Here is a 14982-nt window from a genome sequence, read left to right on the forward strand (position 1 = left end):
GCAAATGTTAACACTTAAGTGATTTTAATCAATTTAACCGCTAAAAGACGCAAAAGTGAGCAATTTTTGGTACGCACATGCGGTTGAATGTGTCCGGTCCAAATCCGCCCTCCATAGATCAGAACTCTTGATGTATAAACTAGAGAGAGAGTTGCGCTACTGTGTCTCATACTGTAGTCCAATAAAATACATTTGGTGAATAAAGCACTGAAAAACAACGTATTTTTCACTTTATGTGGAGAGAGACATGTGTTTATGCTGCATCTTCTTCCCGAAGCGCCGTTTGGAATTCGCCCTCCGTCTATGTGTGTGTGCGCGTGTTTAAGTGCATTCAACAAATGTAGGCATGTCAGAATTACAGTTATGATGCTTACATAATGTAGCCTTTTTTAATGTTTGATGACTAGAGACTTCAGGAAAATTATGTAGACTAATAATTTAAGTTAAGTGTCCTAATGATCAGCCTACTTATTTGTATGTCCCACAGCTGACATGGAACAATATTAATCTTTTCAGGAACTTTATTTTTTGTTCTAACCGGTTCAATTTTAGGGTTGAACCGAAAACGTTAAAATACTGTTTCTGTTCGGAACGAACCAATTGGGAAAAAATTCTGGTTCAAAGCCCTGCCCTCCAGTATAACACCTCTCCCAAACAATCACCACACCACAGTCATTACAACCAAGAACAAAAATGCATTTATTAATTGTTTGAAAGAAGCTCCATAGTTCAAAACATTTTTTCGGTGCATGTCATCAACAATCACATTCTATGAGGAGAAATAGAGAGAAAGAGAAAAAACATTAAAAGCCACTGACTTCTTAAAATCTCAGTACAGACATATTTCTTAACATTTAAAATCAAAAGGCAAAAGCAACCCAATAGTTCTGCCCACACGCATCCAAGTAACACACTCGCTCGCTCATTCACACGTTAAGAACACAGACAACCTTGAAAGTCATGGGCTACAATAAAAACCCCACAGTGCTTCAGAATGAGACGCTCATTGGTTTAGGAATACACAGCATGGCGATGTACTTGTATGTAAGATACATGAAAAAAATGGGAAAGAAGAAGATGGTGTCGGTGGAGGAGGGAAACAACAGCGTCAGCACAATTAAAGGACAACCGGAAAATAGTTCCCCTGATCCCAATGAGAGATGGGTCACAGAAGCTTTAAGAACCCCACCCCCCTTGTGCATAGATCATAATCCGTATAAACCAGCCTTTAATTCGGTTTAAATCATTCAAATCGATACAGAAACCATGCCCCCCGACCCCCTTTTTAATTTTCATTGTGTTCAATACCCGCCACAAGAGACAGAACGACAAAGAGGAAAGAAATAGTAATGCACAATGGTCCTGATTTCAACAGGAAGGGACCTCATGTTAAGAAAATACAATAAAGATTAAAACATACAGCATTCGTATGTTCTTTCACTGTCTTTTGAACAATCAAAATCATTGATCATTTTGTTTAAAATGTAAAGCAATTTCAATATATAGATTTATATATAAAGCACTCCTTTTTTAAAGTCCATTAAGAGTTCATTATTTGGTAAATACGTAACTGCTACGGATTTAGAAACAAAGGTATTTTTCTTCTTCTGAAATCCATAACCTTCAGTGCTTATTTTTTTCTGTAATCCTCTTTCTCTAAAAACAAACATTAAATGGCGTGGAGTTGGTACTCTGGAACCCTTGCCTTCCTGAGACATGATCCACTTTTTGTGTGTGCAAGATAGTGAACAATTATCTCTTTTCTTTTCAACAAAGGAAATGTTTTTTTTTGTAGCTTTAAAAAAAACAAGAAAGTACAGGCTTTAATCATCTATGAAGTAACATTGCCAACATAAGTAAAATAAAAAAAAATACGACAACACTGATCAATCCCAGAGTTCAGCAAGTAGCACAATAATCTTCATTTTCGTAAAGTGTTTTTGTTATTTATCTGATGGAAGTATGTCCTTTAGGATTCTCAATGTAATTTTTCTCTTCCTTGAACTTCAGAAAAACATGAAATGCTTGTAAACTGTTGGTGGCCTTGCACAAAGAAGACTAAAAGTAGAACTGAAATAAAAAAGCAAACCATAAAGGTAGGCACCTCTGAAATGAGTCTTGTAATAAACTCTTCTTCAGATGTCTATCCAGCTCTCCATGGTGCAACATGGAGAGTTACAAGTCCCTCTACATCAAACTATGGCCACAGTTCTTCAAAAAAACAAAAAAACAAAAAAAAAGATTTTCCCACGGTTTATATTTATATCATTTTTTTTGTTAGTATTTTGCATTTTTTCTGTTTATAATCTTTAAAACAAAAATGGTGCAATACTCATAATAATCCATTTCTTTATCATGGATTATTCCACAATAAAAGCCACTATAAGGTAGATAATCGTATTACAGATTTAAAAAAAAAAACACACTTGTTATTTTTCTCAATAAGTCCTTGAGTAAACATTAACACATGAATTGTCACCTTGTCCCCTTAGTACTTTAATATCATGTTGTACGATTAGCTGAATGAGGGGAAGCAGACACTCAGTGCAACTCTAATAACAAAGCTAAGAACAAATACAATAACAACACACATCCGAATATAGTTTTGACTAGCCAACAAAAAAAGAGACAAAAACCTCTAAAATGCTTCAAAAATAAAACAAAAGGCGCAAACAATTCCACTGTAAATCACAAGCATACATTGGTTTGAACCCTTCGGCACTCATACAAGCAATCTATACTGAGATCCATTCATTTGTCATACAGTACACGCAATCTTGTGCAAACACACACATACAAACGATGTCATTTTGCGTTTTTTTATCTTTGTTTTTTTTTTTCATTTTGTCGTTTTTTTTCTAATATTTTTTTTTTACGTTCAGTTTGAACCGATGTTATCAAAAAGCTTGGAAGTGTATGAATGACAAAATTATTACAAAAAATTTTCACATTACATTATTGGCGCTTCTTTGATTCAAGTATTTGTATTTTTTCATTTGTATAATTTTGATATGTTTATGCTTTTTATCATCTAGGTAATTCATGGAGAGAAGGAAATGGGTCACTTAGGCCTGAAAAACAAACTAAAGGTAAATGGAGAAAGATAAACCAGTTATATACATACACAGGATTTCAGATGTACATGTATATCAACCAGCATGTGCATATTCAAGCCAGGGCCCTAAGAAAGAGGATTTATCTCCTTTAGAGCTCACCAGGCCCTGTTATTTTGTATGTTTGAAGCAGCCTTGTTATCTACACAACTTGCATTTGAGCCTCTCTCATAGAGTTGGGGTACATAATCATCATCATCAGTCCTACATACAAAGACCCAGCATGCCCACAGTGGAGGACTGGGCACTTGTTGGCTCGCAGGCTAACCCGCCAGTCATTCCTCTGAATTTTAACATGTTTTGGACGTTCTTTTTCAATCTGTGGTCTCGAGAACAGCTTAGAGAAAGGCAGTTAAAAATATATATATTCATATATCTTCAAAAACAGGCAATAGTGATTGTTGCTAGTGTCACTCGAGTAAAAAAGGAAAATGAAATATCTTCCAGAAAGGGATTTTCCTCTTTTAAGACTTGGTATCAACTGGCATGTGCCACAGGCCGTCTGATACAAAAGGTCCGTATGGACCCGGACCTGTAAAAATGAAACTTAAACAAAATAATAATAATAATAATAATAACTCTGCACCGTTCCCTTAGTATCGGAACAGGACAGAATTTAATACCATCAATACAGCAACCCCAGAGTCATCTGTTCGCCCCATTCGGGCGTAAAAGGCTTGCAAAGAGAAGCACTTCAGTCAAGAGTGTACTACAGAATTAAAGTTACCTCTTATATTTAATAATGAGACAAAAACCTTGTTTTTTTTTGGTTTAAAGAAAGATGTACCCAATGTGAACCATCTACAGTGCACCTAAACATTCTGGATTCCCTGTTTATTCTCAGCAGTCCTCCCAGTTGAACACTTAATACCTGGGACAAGGTGCTACCCGTCTGACTTGGTGCCAACTTGAGTTCTACCTCTCCATCTCCATGTGCTCTTTATAAAAACAACTATTGATAAAGTCTACATCCAAAACGGTTTAAAGAGCCCCAGTCTGATAAGATATCTGATTAATGCAATAATTCAAGTCGACGTTTTTCTAGACTAGCTTAATGTTACAGTAGGGACTCCTTCTCCAAGTCAACTCATCCACTTCGGTTTCAAGGATTTGGCTCTGAAGCCCAATGAATGCTTACATAACTCTGCCCCCTTTAAAGAGAAATCACTTTGGGGTTCTCTGAGGTTGCCCTGAGACTGCATATATGTATGTAATATGTACGCGATCATTCAGAGAGTAAACAGTGAGGGCCTGATTTAACAAGTGGGCTGGTTTCTTACTGCAGGCCACACTGCGAGGAAGCTGCCTGCTCAGAATGAACTGCTGAAGTTGAAGAGTGGGCTTGGAGAGAACTACAGTTTTTGAACTGCACTTCTCGGTCGGTCTTTGCATAGAAGTAGAGAGCCGAGTCTCCGTTATCGTTTGCTTTTATTACTGTCAGAGGAGGCGACCAGGTAAAGTAGTGTACTCTGCCTGCCCTTTGTCATAAGCACCAGTGTGAACGCGGCCTAGCAGGGCTGAAACAGAGAAGAAAAGTGCAAAGAGGCAGAGATGGGCTACGATGGAGAAGTAGAAGTCAAATTGAGCACCGTTCCTACACTTCATTATGCCACTTTGTTCAGTCCATCCCCATCGTAATGCTTCCGAGTGATTCTCTATCAATTGCCATCGGCGACATTAGCGGTCGCCGTATACACTGAGGTTTGCCTCTTATTCAGAGTGTTTCTGCATACGCGCAGCAAAAGGGGCTGGTGAGAGCAGCTACCGTAGAGACCACTGCATTGACACACACACACGAACAAACGAAAACGAAAAAAAGCGCAAAACAACAATAACATCAACAGCAACAACAACAACATTAACAACAGCAATGTTGACGAAATAAAAATAACAACACTGGCAATTCCAGGAGGGAAAAACCTCAATCGATAACCGTAACATGGTACATAAAACGAACCTGTCCACTTCCAGCTAAAGTGATCTTTGCATGAGAGGGAGAGTTTATGAGAGTGAAGTCGAGACGAGGTCGTGTGCTGGCGCAGTAGTACGTACTGATTGGCCAGGTCTAAAGGAGCCGCTGCTCCGGCCGAGCGTACGAGCGGCAGGTCCGTTCTGGCATCTGGTGCGCCGGCCTGGCACAGCGGATCAAAGTCAGAGCGTGGGCACCAGAGGCGCCACAGCAGATAGGCACTCAATGGCCACACTTATCATACAGGTAGGCGGGGCCACCAGGGCAGGCGGCCCCACAGAATCCATTAGAAACATTACAACACGTCAAGCTCCAGACGAGAAGGCTAATGATTTTGGAGTACTGTAACAGTGATATTTACTTTGATATATAGATCTATATATCATCTCGAAGAAAAAAACATGAACGCTTCAGTCTTGGTGTTTTTTTCCTCATCAGACATCCCTTCGATTTTGCTACCATTTTTTTTTTTTTACGTCCGAGTCCATTGGAAAGACAAGAAAATAAATGTCAAAATCCATTTAGAGTTCAAAAAGGAGCCTGGAGAAGTTCTGTAGATTGCTTTTCATCGTTGCTCTTTTTTTTGTCAGTTTTCACACATCCATGTGTAATTTTGTTGGCATTGAAATCGGAGCTTGAAGCTCTTGCTAAGTGCTATGAATAAACCACCCCTTGTCTTTGTTCCATACTTTTGTACCAAATACAACAACAACAACAAAAAATGCACTTTGTCTACTGGGTTACAAGAAACACCTCTTATTTGGTTTGAATCCCCTGTGCCCCTGTAGTCACACTGTCCTTGAGTGTGTAGAGGAAGTGCTTGTGAATGTTTTATCCCCAAGGGCTTACGCACCCAGAAGCTTCTCTTCTGTCGAGTCCCACGCAAGAGGACGCGAGTCTTTAATTCCCCAAAACAAGCTCCTACCGTTTCATCAGCAACAGTTTACTGTGTCGAGCTGGACGGAAGAGTCTGTGGCATATATTGCACGTCAGACAAACAACAATGAGGGCTTATGTTCTTGAAGAGGTCATTTAGGAAAATTCAAGAAAGTAGTCCATCGATTCCACGTGGCGCACTGGAAAAGGATTTCCTGTACGGTTTTTATGAGCAGTGGTTTACATATTTAGCACACACGCGCACACATGCCCTCAGCTGTCCTCTCTCAGCGTAAGAAGATATGCCTCGGATGTGCAGTGGGGCCACATACTGTACCTGTCTGTCCTTTAAAGAGTAATGAGGACAGGAAGGCAACTGAGGGAAACAGGAAGGACAAATACATCTATGCTGTTTGAGATCGTTCGCACGACGGTCTGTTTTCGCTCGGCTGGCTCAGAAAATGAGAAAATGTGCAATTCTCCGATGAATTTCTTCAGTAAGTCTCGGGTACGAGTGGAGTGGGGACCGAACAGCAGTTAAGGCTAAAGTTTAGTGCTGTCAAATAATCCGTACAATCCAAACGATCACTGAAAAAGCCATGGATCCAGTCCAAGAAAAAGGGGGTTGTTTGGAATGATGCACGTTTCTTCGTGGAGAGGGGGGAAGTGGTGATATGCTGTGATTGGGCTGATGGGATGTGCTCGTGCCACTGGAATTGAAAAATATGGCAGCTTGTCTCATCAGCTGTAGTAAAACACACTTTCACACTGGTATCAGTCATTAGAGAAAAGTCTTAGTAAAGGTTCACTTCTCTTTTAGTCACCGTTCTTCTTAAGAAGTCTATAGAATACTGCAACCCAAGCCTCGTGATCAAAATAACACCGATAAAACGACGCAAAACAAAAAAGTCGAAGCGGAAGAAGGTCAGCAGCCTTTACGCGAGTGTCTCTTGGTTCACAGTTCCACTGACGTTGATTATCGCCAAATGATTTGCTTGGTTTTTGCTCATGAAAGTTTCAGGGGGGGGTTCGCTTCTTCGAAGTGCTTGGCACTCTCACATGGACTCTCCGCTCAGCAGGTCTCCAGGAAGCAGCGTGTTGATTGGGGTGGGGCTGCCGATAACCCTACCGTCCTCTGCGCTGGGCGGCCCCCAGAGGCTGGAGTAATGCTGTACGCCCCCCCACAGCAGCTCATTGTTCGCCTTGCCGCCGGACCCTGTGCCGCCCGCTCCTCCGCCCAGGCCACTGCTGGTCCAGTGGCCGATAGGGTGCGTGGCCGCCGTCCCTCCGCCACCCAGCCGCGTTTGATTGGTGCCGGGGTTGGCCTGCCAGCTTGTGGTGGGCGTAAGGGACTGACCCTGTGCAAAGAAGCGGTTCACCTCCTCTTCTCCAGCGAACTCCGCCAAGATAGTGGTGTTTCCCAGAACACACCTGGAAAACAAGAGAAGGAAAGCGATCAAAACTGATCTTTAAAAAGTATAATGATAGTTATTATCCAGTCTTTCTAGAAAAACGCAGAGTTTTTTGTGATTGTTGCGGACAAAAATCCTTGATCTTAAGGCACGTTTTCTTAAAAAATGCGATGGAGTATGCAGGATATTTATGCAATTTTATGCGATGAAATTGCGGGAACTTGCAAAAACCACGGGTAACGAACGTGCAAAAACCACAGGAAGAACTTACAATAACCGCGGGAACAAACGTGCAAAAACCGCGGGAACGAACGTGCAAAAACCGCGGGAATGAACGTGCAAAAACCGCGGGAACGAACTTGCAAAAAACCCTCGGGAACGAACGTGCAAAAACCGCGGGAACGAACAACAAAAAACCGTGGGAACGAACATCCAAAAACCGCGGGGAACGACCTTGCAAAATCCACGGGAGGGAACATGAAAAAAAAAAAACGCGGGGAACTTGCAAAAACCGCGGGGAACTTGCAAAACTGCGGGGAACGAACGTGAACGGGAACTTAAAACTGCAGTAACTTGCAAAAACGGCGGGAACTAAAAACTACGGAAACTTCCAAAAACTCCGGGAACTTGCAAAAACTGCAGGAACTTGCAAAAACTGTTTTCAGCTTTTGCAGCTTTTCAATGATGTTCACATCACATAATCACGTCACTTCATAACGTTCCCATGGCAACAGGGGACATGGCTGCACTTGTGTGAAATAAATCCAACATTTTTCAACTTTCTGCTAAGATATATGTGATTTTTGCTACGAAAATGCGGGGATATTGAAATCATGCATATTAGGAAATATGTTGTGCACGGAAATCTGCAATTTATGCTGCAAAAGTGCGGCGTATTTGAAAAAATCCGCCCCCCTCATAAATATGCAGACTTTGGCTGATTATGCGTTAAATTATGCGATCGCATAATCGCTTTTTCTGGAGGGACTGATTATTGGAAAAACTATACATACATGTGTAGGGACTTCTGAGCTTTGGCAGCTTCCTCTTTTGAACTGTAGCGCACAACTGCATTGCCCTGCGTCAGGTTGAGATGGAATGTGATAAGTGGGCCATGTTGCATGCACAGTGTCCGCAGTGTTGAACCATCGATCTAAACAAAAAAGACAGCAAAGATATAACACAGCATACAGTAAAGAAAAAAACAAAAAAATAAATAACAGGCTGCCATGATGATACCTGTGGGGTGAGGTTTCTTAGGACCAACCAGCTAGTGCTTCTGTTAGAGCTGTCTGTACTCCACGTGGTTCCTAATCAAAGAGAGAGAGTCTTATAAACACATGCTCTGAATATCTCCTCAAAAAGTATTATAAGTTGCCTTAAAAAAAAGGTCTCTCTCTATAAAAAAGTATATTTCATCCTGTTCATACATCTTATTTATATTTACATTTTTGGGGCGATTTCTACATAAACAATTTCCAACTGCAAAAGAAATCTGGAACTACAGTACTTCGGGTAAATATCAAGAAAGTGTGATTAAACAACAGCGTGGGTTTGCTGACTAACACACAACATATGCGAGAGAATAAAAACCACAACACACTGCATTCGTTCGTTGCAGTGCCAGATCCTGCACCTGGAAATGCTCCAATCGCTTCATCCCGACCTCAACGCTTTGATAGCGTTCACACCCACACAGAAGTAAACTGACAATTCAACTGCCGTCTCCGTACACCCACACCCAACCCTAAGAATAACTAAACGCACAGATATCCACACTCGGTTAAACTGTGCTATTTGGATAGAGAAAGGTCAGTGGCACCTGAGGAGTAAGAGCCGCTCCATCCGGCCACAAGGCCCAGGGTGTTTCCGCCCCACGTGGACGAGGGCTTGGTGTTGGTCAGGCCCGGGGGTGGTCGCGTGGGAGCCGTCGTGTTTCGGGGTCCTTGAGGGACTTTCCAAAGCTCGTGAGATAGAGAAGCCTGGGTGTGTGAGATGGGCCCCGGTGACCAAGTGGACTTCATGTCAGAGAGTTTGCCTGTGGATCAATAACATTGAAGGTGTTTAAAAGGGGCAGGAAGGATAAAATGGAGCCAAATGGTAACACACATCATATTTCCTGTGTCTAATTTGGAAAACTAGACGTCATTTCAGACAGGAGAGAGTGGGGCCATACTTGATGTCATAAGGGTTCATGCCCCACCCACAGAAGAACACAGTGAAGAACACAGCCCCCTCACCACTTCCATCTCACAAAATCACAGTTTGTGACCATGCTGGACACAGGGACAGTGTCTGACTAACACCACTGAGGGAATGTATGGACAAATGTAGGTGAAAAAGAGCTCTTTATGGGGGAAAAGAGCCCACTAGATACCTAGGAATGCAACCACCGTTCTAGGTCCCATGCTAGGCAGAGGTTGAACAGTGGATCTTTTAGAAAAAGTGGGACACAGGGAGGGTTGAGGGCAGACAGGGATTCTGGGAGTTGTACCTGTGTTGTCTGCCTCGGTGGAGGACAGACCGAAAGAGCTAGTGACTGGCCAATCGCTGGAGGGAGGCGGAGCCTCGCTCTGTGTGGAAGTTGGGGTGGAACCTACGTTGTGTCCCAAACAAAACAGGCAAGAATTCAAGTGGAAATAATAAATGTAACAAAAAAGGAATATCTTAAAGTTCTACAGGTAAGAAAAATAACATTGTAAGTGATGTGCAAAACATACATTTGTTTAATAAAATAAACAAACTAGTTAGTGTGTTGCCTAAACATTAAATTATTGCCATGCGGATGTTGTGGGACGCTTAAAAAGCAGAGTATATGGCCGTAGTCTAAACAGAAGCAATAATGCAAGATGTTTAAACATGTATGCCTAACTAGATACATAGTTTGGGGAAGTATTTTGCATCCACAGCCACCTGACAGGAAGTTAACTAAAAACAGATGCACATATTTTTCTTTTATGGAAAAAGTGATCAGTCCTCTTACCTCCACTTCGGTCTCTGAGCAGATAGCGGTTAACATCCTGAATGTTGGTATTGATGGTAGGTCCACTGGGGACACTCCCTGGGGTCACATTGGGGTCGGTCTCAGGGTCGATATTTTGCAGTCCTTTCCAGGGAACTCCAGGACAGAACTCTGAGGGATTTCAAAAGAACCAAATCATGTATGATACACTGGTTTTGCCTAACAAATGTGTGCAAAGAGATTGTAGAGACACCGGTTAATTACCTGGAGGCCAGTTGACATTGGTCCCATTTGAGATCTTGTCATTGGTGTTCTTGCCCTGGCCCCAGCTATCATGATGTGCCAGAGGACTGGCAGGAGACTCGGAGCTGGGAATCAGATAGGGACTGTAGGAGTCATCCAGCTGAGGCTTACTTGGGGGACCAAGACTGGGGCCTACAGAGAAAGCACCTGTGAAATTTTTACTGTATATTTACTGTCCGTTTACTGACAACAAGACACACATAAAATCTGCACGCATTTGTGTGTACATTCATTAAATGTTTTGACTTATTGGTTATGCTTATCTAGACATCTGTTCGTTAACACAATACTGTGTAAATCTGTCTAACACATTTTTAAACACATCTATCAAAGAAATATGCAGATTCCACAGAGGCGTGCTGATAACCATAATAGTAATTGTCCTAGGTTTGTACCGTGCTTGTTGAAGTTAGGCTCCATTGGAGAGGAGTTGCCAGAGAGATTATCCATGGAGTTAGGGTGTGTCCACTGTGATAGGCGTGACTGAGGCTGAGGAGGGTCTTTAATAGACAGGCCACCCATGTCCATGCAGTTTACATTCATGTTATGGTTCAATCCAGCTACAGAGACAAAAACACACAAAAGGCTCTTATACATCATATACAGAACCTTCATCATGAAGGCACAAGCGTCTTCCTAGCAATAAACCATGTACATACTAAACTCGTATTCGAAGCCATGACAAAACGCAAAATAAAAGTTATCTGCGCAATAAGAGACAATGCTGGTACTCACACATAGGGTAGGGGGAGAAGGAGTTCGGAGAAGACTGCGGCTCTTTGGTCTGAAGGTCAGAAACGGAGAGACTGGAGGCTTGGGGATGGACGGGAAACGAGTCCAAAGCTGATTTGCCTGCGCTGGGATGCAGGCCCGGGTGAGAGGGGGGCGGCTGCTGTTGCTGCTGCTGTTTCATCAGCAGAGCCTGAGCCAGCTGCCGCTGATGCTGCTGAATCTGTTGCTGCATGTTATTGATTGTACGTGCAACCTGCAGGAGGACAAACTTGTGAACAGAGTGCATGCTGAATGCATATCAACATTTACATTTCAAATTAGAAGCTAGCAATAGGAATGACAATAATGGTACTTAAGTACAAAGACGCTTTGAAAATAATAGTTTATTTTTTTTTTTATAACTACCTGCTCACCGAATTTAAAGATTAAACACAAATATTCAGGTGTAAGTTAACGAGTGCATTTAAAAGCAGATTTTACTGTATTTTCGTATGTAGAGGGGTAAACTGCTTACTTGCTGCTCTTGCTGTCGGATGGGGCCAGAAACACTGCGCTGTGCCTGCAACATCTGCTGCTGAATTTGTAAACGCTGGTACGCCTGCAAAATCATACAGACAAGAAAACATTATAATAAGGCATTATCAGTGAAATTTAAAACACTCTGATAAACATATAAATGTGACGCTCTATGTAAAAACCCATTTTTAGTGATTTAATGTCACGCGTTAATAAAAATGTGTGGCGTTAAAATGAATTTGCGTTAACCTATTAATTTTGATAGCCCTAATATACCGTATGCATTTATAAAAAGCATAAGATCTGCACTCACCAGTTGCAGCTGATAAAGTTGGTTCAACAGGGTCATATGCTGAGGGTTTATTGGTGAGGTTAAAAGTGCAGGGTTGAGACCAATGTTTTTTGCTGCAAACTGTAAAAGCTGTGCTTGAACCTGTAAACGAGTGAACAGAGTGGTCAGAGTACACCATGACATTAACACATTTACCCACAGAATACTCAGGTGTGAAAAACTTTTTTCGGCAGATAACACCCCTCCTGCAGCAAGGTGCTAAACCACTAGCATACGCGTCCAAGCTCACCTGAGGGGTGAGAAACTGAGGCACTTGAGCGCGTAGACTAGGCTGGGAGGAGTTGAGAGGCGGCACTGTCGGCTGGGGAGGAGGCTGCTGCGGCTGCAGGGCCCGGGCTTGTGCTGCTCCACTGCTACCAAACACTCCGCTCTGCATCTACAACAAAACACACACGAAATCAACCTCATCCTGAAAACCGGAAAATGTATGACCACCAGCTGAGGGAAAATTTGGATATTAAAACAAATTTATTATGATTTTGCTCTCATTCGTTAATTTCCTTTTCCTAAAGATATTTCAAATTATTTTCAAACATTTTGAAAAGAAAATAACATCATATTATTAACCCTGGCCTATGTATCATTTAGGATATAAACTCGGTCTTAGATTTGAGTAATGAACACACAACAAACATCAGACTCACCTGTCTGTTGTTCAAGTTTTGCATGGCAACTCCAAGGCTTTGGCCAGGGAGTGCAGCACTACCCATTGGGAGCTTCAGGCTCGGAGAAGGCATAAACGGTGAGGTTTGGGCATCATCTACTAGCCCAGCATCCTAATGAGGAAAGAATAAAAAAATTACGAATTTTCCACCCTGTTCTTTAGTCTTCTAGAAGCGAAGCCCAAAAGGTGCCCTTCTTTATTTCTATTTGTGCATATTAAGGTGAGAAGCAAGTACCTTGTCCATGAAAGGAGGACGATCTGAAGAGGATTCTTTGGAGATGACCGAAGGCCTGCAGCCCATTGGTTTATTGACTAGGCCGTTGTTGTAGTCAGAGATTCCCATCCCCCGTTTATCTAGTTCGGACTTCTTCTCCAACAGGGCGCCTATAACATTATAGATGTTTGATGTATATGCTATATATATATATATGCACACACACAGTAGAAAATCATTTAGCAAAGAGACTGAATATTTAGCAAACGTAACACTTACTCATAGCCTGATCCAAGTTCATGTTGTTGCTCTTAAGAGCCTCCTCCGCAGGATCTCTCTGCAGAATTAAAGAAGATAAACACCATCTATTATCTATGCCATCTATCATGTGCTGTGAATTAAACAGAATATATCTGTATAAAGCAAGCAAAATACTAATTTCATGAGTGACAAGCAGTACTCACAGGAAACCCCATGTCAGTTAGCTGCTTGATCAGACGATTCATGATCCAGGTATCATCCTGTTTGTTTGGGACTTTAACCTTCAGAGGGGAAAAACAGATTAGCTGTTTCTGCTGCAGGCAATGTGACTGATGCCAAAATAAGGCATCTTTGCTTCTATAGCCCTTGTACCTTTGGTGGGCCCTTCTTGGGTGGGTTGCCCCAGGAGTTGCAGGATGAGTTGCTCTCCTGAGATGCAGTGCTGTTCCACATATCTCCCTCCTCTTGATCCCAATGCCCCGCAGACATACCCATGTCCTCACCACCTCCCCAGCCATCTTGCATAGATTTGGGGGCTGGATGAAAAAAAATGTGATTATGAGAAATGTATATAAAAATACACATCAAAACTAGCAATTGATCATTCACCATGAGGAGAAAAAAACTATGTACAATCAAGCAGTGCACATTTTTTAACATTAGGGGGCTCTGTTATTACACAATTTGAAACTTAGTGATGATATCAGGCAACTACTCAGTGGGATCAGATACAGGCAATAATGTTATGATGTACTAACGGCACCCATTATTCTAAAACTAATATTTAAGGGGGAAATATCTGACAACATAATAAATACAAATAAATACTTTCTTAAATATTGCCTTAATTTAAAAACATGAGCTTTCTTTGGAGTACTAAATAAGCCAATGAAGCAAACTGCTACATTGAAACAACTATGTAGAACAACTGAAGTTAAGATTCACAGTCAATTTTGTATCACTAAACATTACATACTTTCATATATCACATACATTCTGCTTATAAAAAATTTACAAAGTATACATTTTAATATGGCAACATGAATATGACTTTTTCCATTTCAGCTTCTATAGATATGTATATGTCAAGAGTCAGATTTAAGTATAAAGAATAAAACAAAATAAATTAAGATAATTTATTCAAAATAAACAAAAGTTTGACAAAGCTAACCAGGTTTGCATGGGGCAGGTCCAGGAGGTCCGTTACCTCTACCATAGACTTCAGACCCATTATCACTCCAGCCTCCACAGCCACCTGGGGGTTTACCCCATGCCGAAGTGCCATTGTCCACACTTACTGCAGGGGCGGCTGGCTCTCCCCATGTGGGTTCAGGTTTTGAATGGACGTTTGTCATCTCCCCCCATCCTGTAGAGGAACACGCACAAATCTACCATAAGCTTTAACTGCATCACTGGTCATATAAGCAACTTGTTTACAAGTCTAAGACAATGTTGTATACATGTCTACAAAATAAACTACAAATGTTATTTTCTAGGATAAGGTGACCTAAAATGGAATAATAGGCAGTAATATTAAACGTCTGTTTAATTCTTGGCAGAGGAAAGATTAAAGAATGCCATGCTGAATACAGCTTTGGCAGAGGGAAA

At 41.5% G+C, this 14982-nt stretch overlaps 1 protein-coding gene across 4 annotated transcripts in view; it reads right to left on the reverse strand.

Annotated features, from left to right (window-relative positions):
* Window positions 1-675: 675 nt before the first annotated feature.
* Window positions 676-14982, reverse strand: part of tnrc6c1 (trinucleotide repeat containing adaptor 6C1) — a 51414-nt gene continuing 37107 nt past the window's right edge. For 3 of the 4 annotated variants that reach the window (XM_065276101.2, XM_065276085.2, XM_065276108.2), the window contains 17 exons: window positions 14546-14740; window positions 13747-13910; window positions 13578-13655; window positions 13393-13450; window positions 13135-13283; window positions 12880-13011; window positions 12465-12611; window positions 12197-12316; window positions 11882-11965; window positions 11371-11620; window positions 11031-11195; window positions 10597-10782; window positions 10354-10503; window positions 9193-9408; window positions 8610-8680; window positions 8384-8523; window positions 676-7389 (listed from right to left, as the gene is read on the reverse strand). In XM_065276101.2, coding sequence (XP_065132173.1) covers window positions 7014-7389; window positions 8384-8523; window positions 8610-8680; window positions 9193-9408; window positions 10354-10503; window positions 10597-10782; window positions 11031-11195; window positions 11371-11620; window positions 11882-11965; window positions 12197-12316; window positions 12465-12611; window positions 12880-13011; window positions 13135-13283; window positions 13393-13450; window positions 13578-13655; window positions 13747-13910; window positions 14546-14740 — 2681 coding nt within the window. In that variant the 3' untranslated portion in view covers window positions 676-7013. The remainder of the gene's footprint in view (window positions 7390-8383; window positions 8524-8609; window positions 8681-9192; window positions 9409-10353; window positions 10504-10596; window positions 10783-11030; window positions 11196-11370; window positions 11621-11881; window positions 11966-12196; window positions 12317-12464; window positions 12612-12879; window positions 13012-13134; window positions 13284-13392; window positions 13451-13577; window positions 13656-13746; window positions 13911-14545; window positions 14741-14982) is intronic. The other variant, XM_065276093.2, reaches the window with a different exon arrangement.

This window comes from Paramisgurnus dabryanus, chromosome 3 (genome assembly GCF_030506205.2).
Source record: "Paramisgurnus dabryanus chromosome 3, PD_genome_1.1, whole genome shotgun sequence".
Classification (NCBI taxonomy): Eukaryota; Metazoa; Chordata; class Actinopteri; order Cypriniformes; family Cobitidae; genus Paramisgurnus; species Paramisgurnus dabryanus.